Here is a 15,386-nt window from a genome sequence, read left to right as displayed (position 1 = left end):
TTGGGCGGCGTGTGAAATTTTTGGGGTGGTCCCTACTTTAACGGTACTACTGTACTATATAGTTATACAATGGGCACGAGTGCGTCTATACAGGCAGAGCACAAGTGCACATTGTATAACTGTTATGTACCACTCACCTAATAGGTGGAAAGATCCTAGGCTGCAACTACATTTCTTTTATAAGCTAGAATACCAATATTATTATTATTATTATTATTAGCACTTTACAGTGACCAGCACTGAAGGTCTGACAGCAACATGTGCTATTGATTGTGGCACTCTAAAACTAACGACATTATTACATATCAAGCATGGCCTTGACCATATAATCACATGGCAACGCCACAATCAATTGTTGTGGTGAGTATCAATTAGAATAACATTATTTTAAAAAGCGATTTGTTAAGGTGGGAGCTTTGATCAAACTAGTAAGGTATGTAACTACGTTTATATATATGTAAATAGAGTTTTACCTGCCGAGTTTGCCTCTTTGATCGCCATTGGCTACATTTAGATCGCATGTATAACATAGTAGTGACGTTCCCTGTATGGCCCCACAATCGAATTTCGCATGTTAGGCTATATAAGAATTCAAGTAAACAGTGTAGCATCTTGCCACCTCAGTATTAGGTGAGGTGTCCGGCGTAGCGGCCTTAGCTGCCGGCACTTGTGCAATGTAGCACAAAACCGCAGCCAGTGCAATATAAATATATTGCACTGCAGTCAGTGCATCATAAGTTATAATGCACTCACTGTAATTAGTGCAGCAGTGCTATACACGAATTATAGCACTCGCGGCGCCTTTGAACTGCCCACGCAGAGTGGTACATTGTTTGATATGTGCCTGAAAGATTCGATTGTGGCTAGGCAGCAAGTAATGTTGTAGCTATATTTGTTATAATAAACGGATGTGTCCTAAAGATATCATGGAAAAGTTGAGTTTTTGTTTTAATGTTATCAAGATGTTTAAAGACTAGTTACAACATATACTAAAGGCCTAAAGGGGTAAGCTTCATTGTTATCTGTAATGTGGGTATGGTCTGTATTCAAAACGCTTGTGTGGTGCTTCTTGTGGCCAAACTCATATCAGGAGAAAATGTGTAACAAAAAGGTTCAGAAAAAAGTACACAAAATGCTGGATAAACAAAAAAGAAATTGAACCAACACAGATTCAAACCCACACCTGCACACAGTATTAAGCACATGATTTGACCACTAAGCCAAGCACATACTGGGATGCAGTCAACTAAAATGTGCTTATAAATGCATGGGCAAGTTGAATAGCATTTGTGTCAATGAGCTTTGGCTCAACATTCCCATCTTCATGGTGCTAGACAGAACAAATGAAAGCATATAGCAATTTGTTATAACAAACTTGGAGTTGCTAGATGATGAGCGTTTAATTTCACCACAGTCCCACGTTGATATGTCCTTTGGTTGCTGAGTTAGCAGTGTCATGAGGAAAGAATGTAGACAGACAGTTTTTCAGCTTTATATAGATAATGACAGACACAAGATTACATCAACTATATATACAGTGGACTATCCTGGCAAATAATAGTAAGTTGATGTAGGAGGGCAAGGATTTTGCACCAGACATGGTAAACGTAGCCACTAACCAGGGTATATCAGTTATGTACCATAGTGCAACATGTTTACTATACAGTATAACATGTTAATACATGTTATGATTAAATGTGACCGGATTTGCGAAAAGGTACCTTTTCCACACATTTTACATACCAGCAAATAAACTGATGTAACACTTGACTCCTTCTACTGATTAACTTGTTCTTAGTATTAAACTATAGCCAGATACTGCAGCTACACTCATGGAGAATTTCAGGCAATTATATGCTATGATCAAAAACGTATGCAGCTTCAAAGGCCAAAAAATGGGTCGAATTTTGTGTGTGAAAAAGGTACCTTTTCACAAATCCGGTCACAAATTATATGAGTTAATTAGGCAACAATATTAGCTATCTATATACACCAGACACAAATCTTACTGAGAATTCCACTGATGTAATATTTAATATATTCATTTACTTGTGGTGGGTCAGGAGAGTAGGTCATACGAGAATTTTTAAGTTTGTCATTTGAAGTGCCTATTAAAAGTTGACAGACAATCATTTATTGTATATTAGCAAAGTAGGTAAAATTGAATACATATTAAGCAAATAATTATCTACACATACTTAGTAATAAAATGAAATGCTTGATGATCGATGATTGATATTCCTGAAATAGTGTATATATATAGCGCTTAAAGTTTTTCTTGAAATGTCATACATATATACCATACATATAATAGCCCAATGGTAGTTTTATGGGTGTTCCTCAGACGATGTTGATCACACATCATCAAACATCTTAATATGATAGTTCAACCCATTCAACCCCAACACTTCAGTACTAATATATTGTGCAAATGATACCTTCAACACTTTATGTAGCTTTTTAAGCTAAAAAAACAAACACTATGTTATGGATATTTCTTGTGAATGTGAAAAAGACCTCATATTTCAAGGCCACATTTGTCTGTGTAATCACAAGTAACAATATGTCATAGGGCTATGATGCATGAGCAACATCTTCTGGGTGTTCCTACCCATTTTGAATTGACACTAGCTTCAGGTAGTCGCTCATTACATATTATCATTAAAGTTGAAAAGTTGTAACAGAATGTCTCACTACTTGCCCTTTATATGTGCAAGCTATATTGGTGTTTTGAAATAGGTGGAAATTATACAGCTAGTGCTAATTAACAGTTATACATGAAAAGATCACAGTAAAAAAGTAGCACCAAATTAAAAAGGTTCAGAATATTAGAGAACTTTGCATGAAAAAGTACATTGACAGAATAGAAAAAAAGTTGCCATCAAAAGGTTACTAAACCAAAAAAAAAGAACAACTGCTCAACGGGAGAATCACACCATACCCGAAAAGCACTCAGCTCTCCCTAACCACTATGCTACACACCATACATGATTATAGTGCGAGTAAAACTTGCTTATAAAAGACATGCATAGGTTGAATGGCACAGGTGTTTAGTGCGTGAACTCAAATGAAATTCAGACAGACGGACGGATGGCTTTTCAACTATATATATATATAGATTACAAAAATTGCCACATAAAATGCAATACAGTTTAACTTTTGTCTTCAATAATCATCACTTTGTCTGTAGATTTATAAGAAGAAATGTCAGTAAAAACAAACCTGTACCCCTTTGTAATCATGCAAAATACAAAATAGGTAACTCATGCAGCCATTTCTTGGTCGCCATCTATGATTTGTAATTTTTTTCAGCCACATTATTTACATCCTGGCCGTTTTTGAGTGCATGTTTATTTATTTATTATTAATACTGTGCAGACCTCCATTAGGGAGTATAAAGCACAGATACATGCAAGAAAACAAAATGTACAACATTTTAGACTATATAGCCAGGGGCGGATCCAGGAGCTGGCAAGGGGAGGGGCACAAATAGGCTAAGTTGTAGGTGGTTGGGGAAATAGATTCTCTTGTCACAAGTTAGTTGCTGCATTTTTGAAGCACCAAACAATCACCTCTTTATAGTGTCTCACTGTTGAATTTTGCCCTTTGCAGATGGTTGTGAACTCTTAAAAGCTTTTCAAAAGGTTTCGAATGTGTTAAACAACAGCAACACGATAATTATTTTTAGAGGCGCTTAGTACGCACGAAGGTGCTGGGTAACTATTTCACAACTAGTTTGACTGGTTTGCTTTGATTTCAGGTGAAATTCTACCATATTTTCACAAGTTTAATAGCAAAACTGATCTTGGCCTGACAAAGTTCAGTATTTTATTCGGAAGTAGCTATGGCTAGCTTCTCCACAAGGTTGAGAGGGGGGGGGGGGGCATTTGCCCCAAATGCCCCATCCTGGATCCGCCATTGATAGCTGGATTAATACAAAAATAGTCTACAATCCTTTTCTGAAAGTCATCTACATTGGTTGCTTCAATTGCAGTAGCTGGGAGGCTGTTCCATATTTTGATAGTGGCAGGGAAAAAAGAGTGCAAATAAATGTTTAAGTGGGCTGATACCTGTCTGAATCTGTAAGAGTGCCCTCTTGTACATGTGGTTATTGGCATAGGAAGGTGGTAACTGGAAATGGATGTTTCATTATGTAATATTTTAAAAAGCATGATAACCCGTGAGATTTTTCGCCTACACTCCAAAGATGTCCATCCAAGTGAGTTTAACATCCCTGTGACACTAGACATAAAACCATAATCACCAGTCACAAATCTTGCGGCTCTACGCTGCACCGACTCAACTAAGTTTATGTTTTTATTTGTAAAAGGTGACCACACAACACTAGAATATTCAACAACTGGTCTCACCATAGATATATAACAGGCTTCTTTCACCCTAGCTGGGCAAGAACTAATGTTTCTTTGTAAAAAACCCCTAACTTGGTTTGCTTTATTAACAATTTTCTTAATATGTTCATTAAATGTTAAATGCTCATCCATAATAACTCCCAAATACTTTGCATTAGGCACTGATCTCACCTCCTCACCATCCATATGATAACAATACCTTGAGGGGTTTTGTTTGTTTGTAATGCGCAGTAGCTCACATTTGGATAAATTAAACGTCATTTGCCATGTTTTTGCCCATTGTGTTAGTGAATGCAGGTCTTGTTGTAAAATATCATGATCTGCAGCAGAATGTATTGCTCGATAGAGTAACACGTCATCAGCATAAAGCCTAACAGATGATTTAACATTACCGGGTAGATCGTTGATATAGCAGAGGAATAATAATGGCCCTAAGACCGTCCCCTGAGGGACTCCAGATATCACATTACTAGGGCTACTGCTATATCCATTTATAATCACTTGTTGAGTTCTATTTGTCAGAAAATTCTGAATCCAATTGAGGGTATTGTTACGAATCCCATAATGTGATAACTTATGACACAGACGTTGGTGTGGAACTTTATCGAACGCTTTCTTAAAATCTAGTAACAGCACATCAGTTTGCAAGCCTGAATTCAGATTTTGTAGAAAGTCATCCACAGTTGATAGAAGTTGGGTTTCACAAGAGTGACCCTTTCTAAAACCACTCTGATTATTGCATAAGATATTATTATCCTCCAGGTGTTTATAAATGTTAGAACTAATAATATGCTCGAACACTTTACAGCATATGCATGTTAGGGAAACCGGCCGATAATTCAATGGGCAAGACCTATCGTCTTTCTTATATATTGGAACCACATTTGCATTCTTCCAATCATGAGGTAATTGTCCTTGTTCCAATGATGCCTTGTAAATCACAGATAAGATGGGTCCAAACTCAGAAGCAAGTTCCTTTAGAAGTCTAGTTGGAACCTTATCAGGGCCAGGAGCTTTAGATGTATCAAGATTCTCTAAAAGATGAATAATGCCCTCTGTACTGATGTCTATGGGAGGCATTTCTGGGTATGGTGTGCCGTTTTAGTTAGCTATGGTTAGTATTGATAAGACATGGACTGCTAGGATTCTTCATTGGATAAACAACAAAAAGGAATCATGCACGCATTAATAATTATAATCATTCAGGCTAACACTGAATGAGGCAGAGTAGTCAAGGTGATCACAAGCAGGAAATTGTCATGGACAAGGAAACCGAGGCAGAGCTGATGTGGTTTCTTACAGGAAATTTCATGTTAACGAATCTCATAAACCGATATATATTATTTTATCATCCTCGTACCTAGACAGGCACATTTAAATTATTCAGTATAGTTATGTACGTGTATGTAATGAAAGGAGGGTTTGTCCAAGTTCTCCAGCTTTTAAATTTTTGTTGCACGGTATTACATCATGCATTCCTGAAGAAATCCATTTAGCAATGCATGTGTTGTATAGACTTAGACGTAGCTATAATGACATGCCCATACAACTAGCTGATGTGTGATATAACCAGCAGTGTATAGTGCTATAACATCATGTACCAATTACTCAAGGGAAGGCCCAGAGAAGTCATATAGCAATAACTAATATATTAGTTAGCTAAATGCTTTGGGAACTGTTGGCTGGAGATGGCATGTAAATCACCATGGTGGTTACTTTATCAAGCAGATATTGTTTAGTTAAAGTGTCCATGCACAATTGCCTGCATACTGATTTTTAACAAAATTCCAACAACTCGACCGTTACCTAATGTGACCACATATGTAGCTAGAGAAGCCATATAAGCTCATTGAAAGTCATAGCTACAGCCAACAGTATGACTTCTCTGGGCCTCCCCTTAGTACATAGTGTTGTTGTACTTATAAGTTTACATGGTTATGTGATACATCACCGATTGCAAGCTGATGTGGTTTCTAACAGGAAACTTTGTGTTGACGAATCTTCGATACAGACTTTTATCATCCTGGTACCTAGACAGACACATTCAAACTATACATTATCAAGTTGATATTGTTTTGTTATTCGCTAAGTGTCCATTGCATGCAAACACTGATTTTCCAACAACTCAGACCATTATGTAATGTGCACCACTAGCTGGTGGAGCTACATAAGCTCATTCACAGTCATAGCTACAGCCACCAGTATGACTTCTGCCTCCCCTTAGTGTATAGTATTGTTGTACTTAACATGATACATCACTAATTGCAAGCTGGGAAACTTTCATGTTATCATCCACTTCCAAGTCAATTAATATAATTGGCTAAACTGATATAGCTATTATGAAAAGCAATAAGTCAGTAGATGAGTCATAACTTCATGTGGGTACATTGCAGCAGTGAGCAGTATAATAGCTCAGCAATAGTCGAGCTTACTGTAATTTGAGACTTCGATAACAATAATTATTGCTTACCACACGACTCAGTAAAGCACGTGAATTGGGGCGGAATTCTTGACATCAACGGACTACTCGAAATCACCATAAAAAGTGCTGTGAACCAACTTAACTGAGCGATGTATTTCATTGCCCTGAATGCAGGTCACGTGCAGTGGTTTTGCAAGAAAACCAACGTGGGAGCCGTCTCGAGCCGTTTCAAGGGGGTGTCATGTCGGCTCACGTTGTAGGTAGATCTGCGACCGCGGTCAAAGTCTTGACCGGAGAAAATTTCACCTTGACCCTTGACTTGCAGCGTTTATCGTCTTTGACCTGTGACTTGAGCGTTTCTTGTCGAACTTTTGACCTACACTTATTTCTCTATTTTCTTATACGCACCTGCGCTTGTAACTTAGCATAATATTTTCTTAGTGCGTGCTACCAGCAGCTGGGAGAGAAAAATCATTATAATTACGGCGAAATGCCTGTTGAAGCTTTAAAACATCTTCTTGGAGATCCTTACTTCTTGTGAGTTACGTATAATCCCGTAAACTTGATAATAGCTACGTATAGTTTTCGATTGTGGGTTTCGAACCTTCGTATCGTCTTGACCCTTGACCCACTGTAAGAGCTATTCAGTGGCCTTGACCGCTGACTTAGAGTTTGACCGCGGTCGCAGATCTACCTACAGCAAGAGCCTGAGTGACACCCCCTTGCGTTTTGTGAGAGTATCCGGGGATCACGAAAAGAGTAGCGCTTCGGCGCAGCCTGAAGCGCAAACAAGAAAGCTCTTTTACTTTAGTGATTGCTCATGGCGCAAGAAACTAAAAGAATTGACGCGAAACCTGAAGGTAACTCGTATCTAATAAATTCACTTGCAACAGAGTATAAAGTCCCCAGTGGGACATTACGAGAAAAGGAGTACGATGTCATAGAGTCTATACATGAAGTACTTGATTTACCCTCTTGTATGTTTAATTCTACATGTTTATGCACCTATCAATGTCAAGTCCCACCCCTACTGGGGATTTGACATCTCTACACTTGCCCCATCCTTGTGGCTTTTGATGGCGGGAAGTTTGCATTATTTTAATACGTAAATCAAATCCCCTATAGAAACCCCTCTATTGAGGTGGGGTTTTGACAACCAGTACGTACTGGAGAATTTGACACTAGACTTTGTCAAATCCCCTGTATTTCCCCACCCTACTTTGGGGGGTGTGGCATGACATTGATAGGTGCATTAATACAACACAGGCATGCTAGTTACAGTGGGTTACCAAGTTGTGTACTCGAATGTATCTTATTTTTGTAACTTTTCAGGAGTTGTGCTATGAAACTCTAACTTCTTTTATATATTTTTTCTGAACTAGATCGTCCAGAACTACGCGATCTTAACATTCATGTTAAGCCAGAAATGTGTTTCAAATGGTATGATGTGGGGCTGGCGTTGAATTTTGCTGAAAGAAAATTGAGAGAGATTAAAGCCAATGATCCTTCTGATGTCAGCAAGTGTTGTAGAGAGATGTTTAGCCACTGGCTTCAAAAAGATGTAACTGCAAGCTGGGAAAAGTTGATGACTGCTCTGAAATCACCTGGTATTGAACTCAATACTTTGGCAGATTCCATTCTTACACCAGGTATGTACTCGAATGTCATCAGAAGAAATAATATTTACTGAAATATACACATGTGCACAGTACATACAGACACACACACACACACACACAACACACCACATGCACACACACGTTCACACACTCACATACACATGCACACATACACTATAGACACCTACACATGTTGAAATTTCTCCTGTGTATGCTTCTTAGGAGATTCTACTACTGTCGATCCTCTTAAAGAAGCTAAGCATCACAAAAGTGATTACATTGTAGGTAAGCTGTCACACTGCCTGCTTCAGATGTGATGTACTATATTATGTTAGGTATATCTTTGGCAAGCCCCCAAGATCAACCAGATAGCAATCCTGATATTTTGACCTCTCTTATGAAAGAACTACAGCTGACACAAACTAGGACAGAATCTCAACCTGCAGAGCTCCCAATAGCTTCTGTGAAAGGTCATGGATTGCAAAGTGAACCAGCACAAGGATTTGTTTCTAGAGGTAACATTGTTCTCAATTTGTGTTTGTTTATACTGTTTGTGATCTAATAGGGACGGAATCAGATAATTCAGATTTAAAAGAGTTTGAAATTATACCCCCTAGTGGAAAAAACATTCGTCAATACCAGACAGAGTTAGCCACTCCTGGAATACAGGGAAAAAACTGCATTGTAGTGGCCCCAACTGGTACAGGGAAAACCCTAGTTGCTTGTATGATCATTTGTGCCAATTTGAACCACTATGGCAGGAGAGGGAAGGTGCTGTTTCTTGTGCCCAAGACCCCTCTTGCTGACCAGCAAAAAGAGAAGCTCACCTATCACATTACTGGAGCTGAAGTGATGAGTCTTACTGGGGACTCAAGTAGCACATTTGCTTTGTCTTCTCTGCTGCAAAAGAACAACATCGTGGTGTGTACTCCACAAATACTGATCAACAATCTTGAGTCTGACAGTGTACAGTTAGAAAATATTTCACTCATTGTGTTTGATGAGTGTCACCACTGTAAAGGCCAGGCACCTTATGCTACTATCATGATTATGTATCTAAGGAAGAAGTTAAGAAAAGGAGAGACTTGGTTACCGCAAATAGTTGGGTTGACTGCTTCACCAGGTGCTGGAGACAGTCGTAAGCCTGATCTTATGAAAACCATTGATCATTTGACAACACTTGGTGCACTAATGGATGCTGATGCTGGATACATTACTGTTAAGGAGAATTTAGCGGAGTTACATCAATTCACTAGCAAAACGGAGTTTGCTAAAGTTCCGATGCCAGGCCGAATATCAGATGATGATTTTCAATCACTCCTTTACAAGTACATTAAGCAGCTAGATGAAATAGTTCAAAACATTACTGGAAAGTCCACACACCGCTGTTATATACATCAGGGCTATATTAACTTTCTTTCTGAGCTGCTTTCTGATTCCAAACTGAGATCAGACAAGCCAGAACTAGAGAGAAGTATTCGTGCCATCCTCGAACACCTTCAACACTATGTGAAGATTTTACACTACTACAATGACTATGAGTTTGAAGATTCTTTGTCAGTGAAGTTTAGCAAGTTAAGGAAACCTGATGCAGATAAGATGATCAGAGTGGAAAAGCAGCTCTGGGATTTACTGGAGCAATTTCAACAAGATGTACAGCAGATCACTGGATCTGTCAATCCCAAACTTGTTCAGCTAAAAAAGTTACTTCAAGATGGTTTTCAATGCAAAGACAGTAAAGCTATTGTCTTTGTCACTGAAGTAGAGAGTGCATTCAAGATGATGGAATGGATTAAGCGACAACCTGAACTGGAATCAATTCAACCAGATATTGTGGTTGGTTCTGGGCATGAAACTAGACCTATGAGTGATGCTGAACGACAGCATAGAATCAAGAGTTTCCGTGAAGGCAGGCTTAATCTTTTAGTAGCTACTTCAGTTTTGGAGGAAGGTATTGACGTACCAGCTTGTAACCTTGTTATTCGCTACCAGCATGTAACTAATGAGATCAGCCTGGTACAGTCGAAGGGAAGAGCTCGATCTATGCACAGCAAATGCTACGCTATCGTCGGTAAGGGAACACCAAAAGAATTTCAAGAGCTGCAAAATGAAGAGAAGAATCATCTTGTTGACAACGTGATAGAAAATCATTTGCCATCCGAATCACAATGGAGTTTGAAGATCCACAAGTTTCAATCAAAGATCTTGGACGAAGTGGAGTTGGAGGAAAAATTCTTAGTTGAACGGAAGAAAGCCAATGACCTCAGTAGTGTCCATTTAATATGTAGCACTTGTGATACCCTTGCTTGTTATGGTGAAGAAATTTATATCCACGAAAAACAGTATGTAGTGATTTCAGATGAGATTCATGAAAAATATGTCAGCAGATCTCACGAGAAACCAATCATTAAAAGCAACCTTGAAGTACGCAACAGACTCCATTGTAAACAATGTGACCAACGTTGGGGTGTTGTGTCCCACTGGCCTAAGAGAAGTCAAACCTTTCCCTGCATCAGTTGTGAAAAGTTTATATTTGTCATTAAAGGTCAGAGGCATACCTTTAGAAAATGGAAAGACGTTACTTTCCCAGTTAAGGACTTGAAAGATTATGAACCATCAAAGAAGTGACCTGCAACATTTTAAACATTAATTTTGTAACCTCGCAAAAATTATTTTCGCAAAATTTGTACTTGGTGTACCGTGTGGTGTGTTGTACGGATATTTACGGTTGAATATGTGTGAAATATTTACGATCGTGCAATTGGAAAGTTATGGTTGAGAAACAATCCCACATTATTAAAATGGCCGAGTTAGCTGTTGCTTCATAGATATTGGGCTAGTTGGATACGAGTGGACAGCGCACTACTATTTATCGAGACTATTTTATATCTACAACTAAAACTATGGCAGGGTCGAACGCGTCGTACATGAACTACGATCCTAGAATCGTAGAGATCAAGTCGAAGGTGAGACATTTAGTTGTAGTGAACACCCAATGTGTTAAAAATAGCGCATGAACACGTTGTTTGACTAAATACTAAACCATACACTTGTACTTTTTGCGTTGTGTTTGTGATAATGGTGGTAACAAATTTCGCCTAGTTCTTGCTTCAAATTTGCTGTGTCTAGTACTCATACAGTGTTATTGGGTGGTGTAAAGTTACAGTATACGTTTTCCACATCTGTAAACACTTTTTGTTGATGTAAAGTAATTTAGAAGGCTGTCCCCATAGTTGAACTAATTGTAGTACTTTGTTAATTGCTGTCATTCAGTCCTGTTTTCTCACCACTTTTGTTGATAAATGTGCATTTAACAGCAGGTGGTTTTAAAGTACTTATTACTATTTTTGTGCTATTAATATGCTGTAATGTTTTTTACCCTTAGTTTGAGTGTGAGTTTCGAAGGTTTAGCGTCGACCGAGCTAAAATGAAGGTGTTTACCGACTTTCATATTCTCATTAAAGAATTACATTGTCTACCGGATGAAATTAATTTCACTGTATCTTACACTGATCCACGTAACGGCGATTTATTGCCAATCAACAACGATGACAATTTGTTAAGAGCCTACACGACGGCCATGCCTCTGCTAAGACTATTCATTTACAGAGAACAGGGTAAGTGATAAATGATTTTGCAAGTTATAAGCTTTGTAGTTGTGTGTTGTGAATGATGTAAATCGTTGCTAGGGCAATATTAACCATTGTTGCACACTTGGGTAGTCCTTGTTTGTTCAATTCTTGTAAGCATAACTAACGATGACATTGCTTCTGTATTTTACCATAGGATGTCAAGTGTGTGCGCGCACGTGTGTGTGTATAATGTAATGATAAATTGAGCTGGTAAAGTTATTTTTGCGATTCTGTCAGTCTATAAAATGCCAATGTGATTCCTATTCCAGTATGGTTAAATAATGATTATATTTGGCCTTAGTAAGGAATGTCTTTAAGTAGGTTGCATCCTTTGATTAAATGAATGCCTGTTGACTAATATAGAGGTTGATGATTATTGAGCTGCAGGCTAAACTGAATTAGTTTTCTTTTGTGCATTGTTCTTTTTCTTTTGCAGTGTTTCAATTCATTTAGTAAAGCTAATAAGAGATTTTGTGTGTGAAGTGTGTGTGTGCGCGCGCGTGTGTGTATATGGTGTGGGATTTCAACTTCAAAGTAAATAAATATGACACAGTTCAATGCTCCATACAACACTGTGGAAACATGTTTTGCACAACCTTTGTATAATACACTTAATGAACAAGATATGTAGGATATAGATTACTACTGTAATCTTGATGTCTCAGGATTATCATTGATTACACAGTACAGCAATTATTGTGTACACTGTGTGTAGTGTGTATAACACCCATCGTAGGATGTGGTCTATTTATACATTATTAGTTGGGAAAGTCTTGGCTGGGCTAATTCATCCTAGCATAAACAGCACTGGCATTGTGTACCCTGTGCATGGGTGTGTGCTTGTGTAGTGTTTGTGCGTGTGTAGTGTATGTGCGTGTGTAGTGTGTGTGTGCGCGCTTGTTTAGTGTGTGTACCTAGTGTGTAGTGTGTGTGTAGTGCGTGTTTGTGTGTGTAGTGCGTGTGTGTAGCGTGTGTACCTAGTGTGTGTGCGTGTGTAGTGTGTGTGCATGTGTAGTGTGTGTACGTGCGTACGTGTGTGTGTGTGTCATTAAAAAGAAATGGGTGTGTAGACAAAAAAAAACTCCGGGACAAAAGTTTTACAATTATAGTTCCTGAAAATTCTACCAGGACAACTCGTCACAATCAAATTGATACGTGTGGTCACAAAAATATTCACGAACTTTGTTTCCCCCAAAAAGTTCTAGTTTTCCAAGAGTTAATGTACCAGTTAATACGTGTACCAGTTAATACGTGTACCAGTTTATCACAGGTTTACTAAAATCTACATTCAAACCAGACTCCATATAGTTTTGCCTCTGAAAAAGGAAGACCTCTGTATAGTCACTAAAACAATTATCCCAGGTCCTAAAACAATAGAGAGGTTCCCCTGTTATATGTTGCTACTGCCTGTATAGTTTTGTCAAATAGGTTTGTTGCAAGAAGTAGAATTGACCTTTCACAGATTGCTTATATTTAAATTTCACTTCATTTTTCTGTATAAAAATCCAGTAACCTCAAAATTGACAATCTGTAAACGTTAAACATTTCGATTGTGAACCTTTTTTATATCTTTTGAAATTTACTATATTTGAGTCATATTTCGTCTTCCATATAATAATTTCCTACTCAGTTCACCCTTGTTTTGTTGGGATGAGCCAAGCAGATATAAGTAGAAGACAGTCAGTCAAGAATGCTGTGGGCCCCATAGTAGGCTAATGCTTTTCCTTGTCGAATGTTATTGCCACGGCTATTAACTACTAAAATACATACCAAATAAACACATTATTGTTACACAAGTTCATAGTGACTGCCTTAATATTCCAGCAGATTTATTGTGACAAGTCTAAAAAATAAATGTTGTGTCCAATTAGTGTGATGCAAAATGTACACAAGCCAATTTTATAACTGTTTCATGTGTACAGTAGGATGCACACACCAAAAAAACTACACTAATTTTCATGAACACCGCTCCAACCATTCGTCATGAACCATTCATTATATGTATGTCATGAACTTGTTGTGAACTAAGTCCTATAGAGCTGCAAAGCTTTTAGACAGTTCAGTAAAGTTCATGAATTCACCAGCTGTTCATGACAAATGAGCCTTCATGAAAATTTTAGAGCATGCCGCAAAGCTTTTTTGTGTACTCTACTGTACATTTACATGTACACTAATTGGATGTAAAATTTTTATCTCCTTCCTTACAGACCTCATGTTGGCAGATATGTCAGCCCGTCAGCGCAGCTCAAGGCGTCGCTACCCCCATGAAAACAAACTCAAGCCGTCAATCACGATTGGTATCCCACAAGATTTTAGAAGGGTGTCGTCCATCGTCGATGCAGACATGCTTCCTGACACGCTTCGTCGGGTAAAACTGTTGAAACACTCTTCAGACAGACCACTGGGTTTTTACATAAGAGATGGGACCAGTGTCAGAGTGACCCCATACGGCTTAGAGAAAGTCCCAGGCATATTTATTTCACGGCTTGTACCAGGTGGACTGGCTGAAGGCACTGGCCTGTTGGCAGTGAATGATGAGATACTGGAAGTTAATGGTATTGAGGTCACAGGAAAGTCTCTTGATCAAGTTACAGACATGATGGTAGCGAACAGTCATAATTTGATCATTACAGTGAAGCCGGCTCAACAACCAGCACAGACCCCACGAGCTCAAAGCATGGCCAATTTGACAGGGAAACCAAAACCTGGCAACAAAGGAAGTCGAAGCAAAATTGATGGAATGACACAGTCAGCAAAAATAACCAGCAGAAGTCAGGGTGATATTCCGTCTGCTATCCCATCAACGCCACCCAGTGTCAATAGATCATCAAAGAGAAGCGACCCTGATCGACATTCAAGAACCTCAGGAAGAGACATGATGTCTCCGTCACGTGATCATACGTCACGTGATCATACGGACAGTAGCCACCACAATGACGTCACCAGAGCTAGGAGTCATGGTCCAGAAATAACCGAGGTATATAATAATGATAGTGGCACACACATGTCCTCGTCAAGCCACAAATATCAGGTACCCTCTAACCCTAATGGTATCCAGTCCCCTACACACGAAACATCATAGTATTATAACCAGTCCTCTGGCGTCAATATTTTTTACAAATAAACAACCATCCTATTCAACTCTAGCTATTATGTAATATATCATGTTGTAATTTATTAACTGAGTGAGACTTGCACACATTATACATCAGTATATATTTCATTATTTTTTTAAAGTAAATTCCACTGTATAATATATAACGAAGTCTGTAATATATCAGCAATTTTACGTGGATGGGGAGGTTACGAATTATAAATAGTTCTAGTAAAAGCGCGCTGTTGG

The 15,386-nt window shown here is 38.5% G+C and overlaps 3 protein-coding genes across 7 annotated transcripts in view; 2 read left to right on the top strand and 1 right to left on the bottom strand.

Annotated features, from left to right (window-relative positions):
- Nucleotides 1–7,009, bottom strand: part of LOC136264321 (putative phosphatidylglycerol/phosphatidylinositol transfer protein DDB_G0278295) — a 44,899-nt gene extending 37,890 nt beyond the window's left edge. For 2 of the 3 annotated variants that reach the window (XR_010705069.1, XM_066059037.1), the window contains exons 1-2: nucleotides 6,841–7,009; nucleotides 2,010–2,108 (exon numbers count right to left, since the gene is read on the bottom strand). Coding sequence is in view for 2 of the 3 variants with exons in the window: in XM_066059037.1 (XP_065915109.1) it covers nucleotides 2,010–2,108; nucleotides 6,841–6,952 (211 nt within the window). In the remaining variant the exon portion in view is untranslated. The remainder of the gene's footprint in view (nucleotides 1–2,009; nucleotides 2,109–6,840) is intronic. The other variant, XM_066059038.1, reaches the window with a different exon arrangement.
- The window catches only part of LOC136264318 (antiviral innate immune response receptor RIG-I-like), a 174,612-nt gene extending 163,468 nt beyond the window's left edge, over nucleotides 1–11,144 (top strand). For 2 of the 3 annotated variants that reach the window (XM_066059034.1, XM_066059033.1), the window contains exons 2-4: nucleotides 8,634–8,696; nucleotides 8,747–8,926; nucleotides 8,977–11,144. In XM_066059034.1, coding sequence (XP_065915106.1) covers nucleotides 8,809–8,926; nucleotides 8,977–11,039 — 2,181 coding nt within the window. In that variant the 5' untranslated portion in view covers nucleotides 8,634–8,696; nucleotides 8,747–8,808 and the 3' untranslated portion in view covers nucleotides 11,040–11,144. The remainder of the gene's footprint in view (nucleotides 1–8,633; nucleotides 8,697–8,746; nucleotides 8,927–8,976) is intronic. The other variant, XM_066059035.1, reaches the window with a different exon arrangement.
- Nucleotides 11,145–11,172: 28 nt separating this feature from the next.
- Nucleotides 11,173–15,308, top strand: LOC136264319 (partitioning defective 6 homolog alpha-like). Its single transcript, XM_066059036.1, has 3 exons — nucleotides 11,173–11,377; nucleotides 11,797–12,028; nucleotides 14,251–15,308. Exons 1-3 carry the CDS (start codon nucleotides 11,315–11,317, stop codon nucleotides 15,123–15,125), a joined length of 1,170 nt encoding a protein of 389 aa, XP_065915108.1. The 5' UTR covers nucleotides 11,173–11,314; the 3' UTR covers nucleotides 15,126–15,308.
- The last annotated feature ends 78 nt before the right edge of the window (nucleotides 15,309–15,386 follow it).

This window comes from Dysidea avara, chromosome 8, assembly GCF_963678975.1.
Source record: "Dysidea avara chromosome 8, odDysAvar1.4, whole genome shotgun sequence".
Classification (NCBI taxonomy): domain Eukaryota; kingdom Metazoa; phylum Porifera; class Demospongiae; order Dictyoceratida; family Dysideidae; genus Dysidea; species Dysidea avara.
This window is presented reverse-complemented; position numbering and strand designations above follow the sequence as displayed.

What these genes read in the sequence shown, in the direction of transcription:
- LOC136264319 (XM_066059036.1), top strand. Translation starts at nt 11,315, where the DNA reads ATGGCAGGGTCGAACGCGTCGTACATGAACTACGATCCTAGAATCGTA. An exon ending in TCGTAGAGATCAAGTCGAAG is followed by an intron (nt 11,378 to 11,796) that starts GTGAGACATTTA and finishes TTTTACCCTTAG; the next exon opens with TTTGAGTGTGAGTTTCGAAG. An exon ending in ATTCATTTACAGAGAACAGG is followed by an intron (nt 12,029 to 14,250) that starts GTAAGTGATAAA and finishes CCTTCCTTACAG; the next exon opens with ACCTCATGTTGGCAGATATG.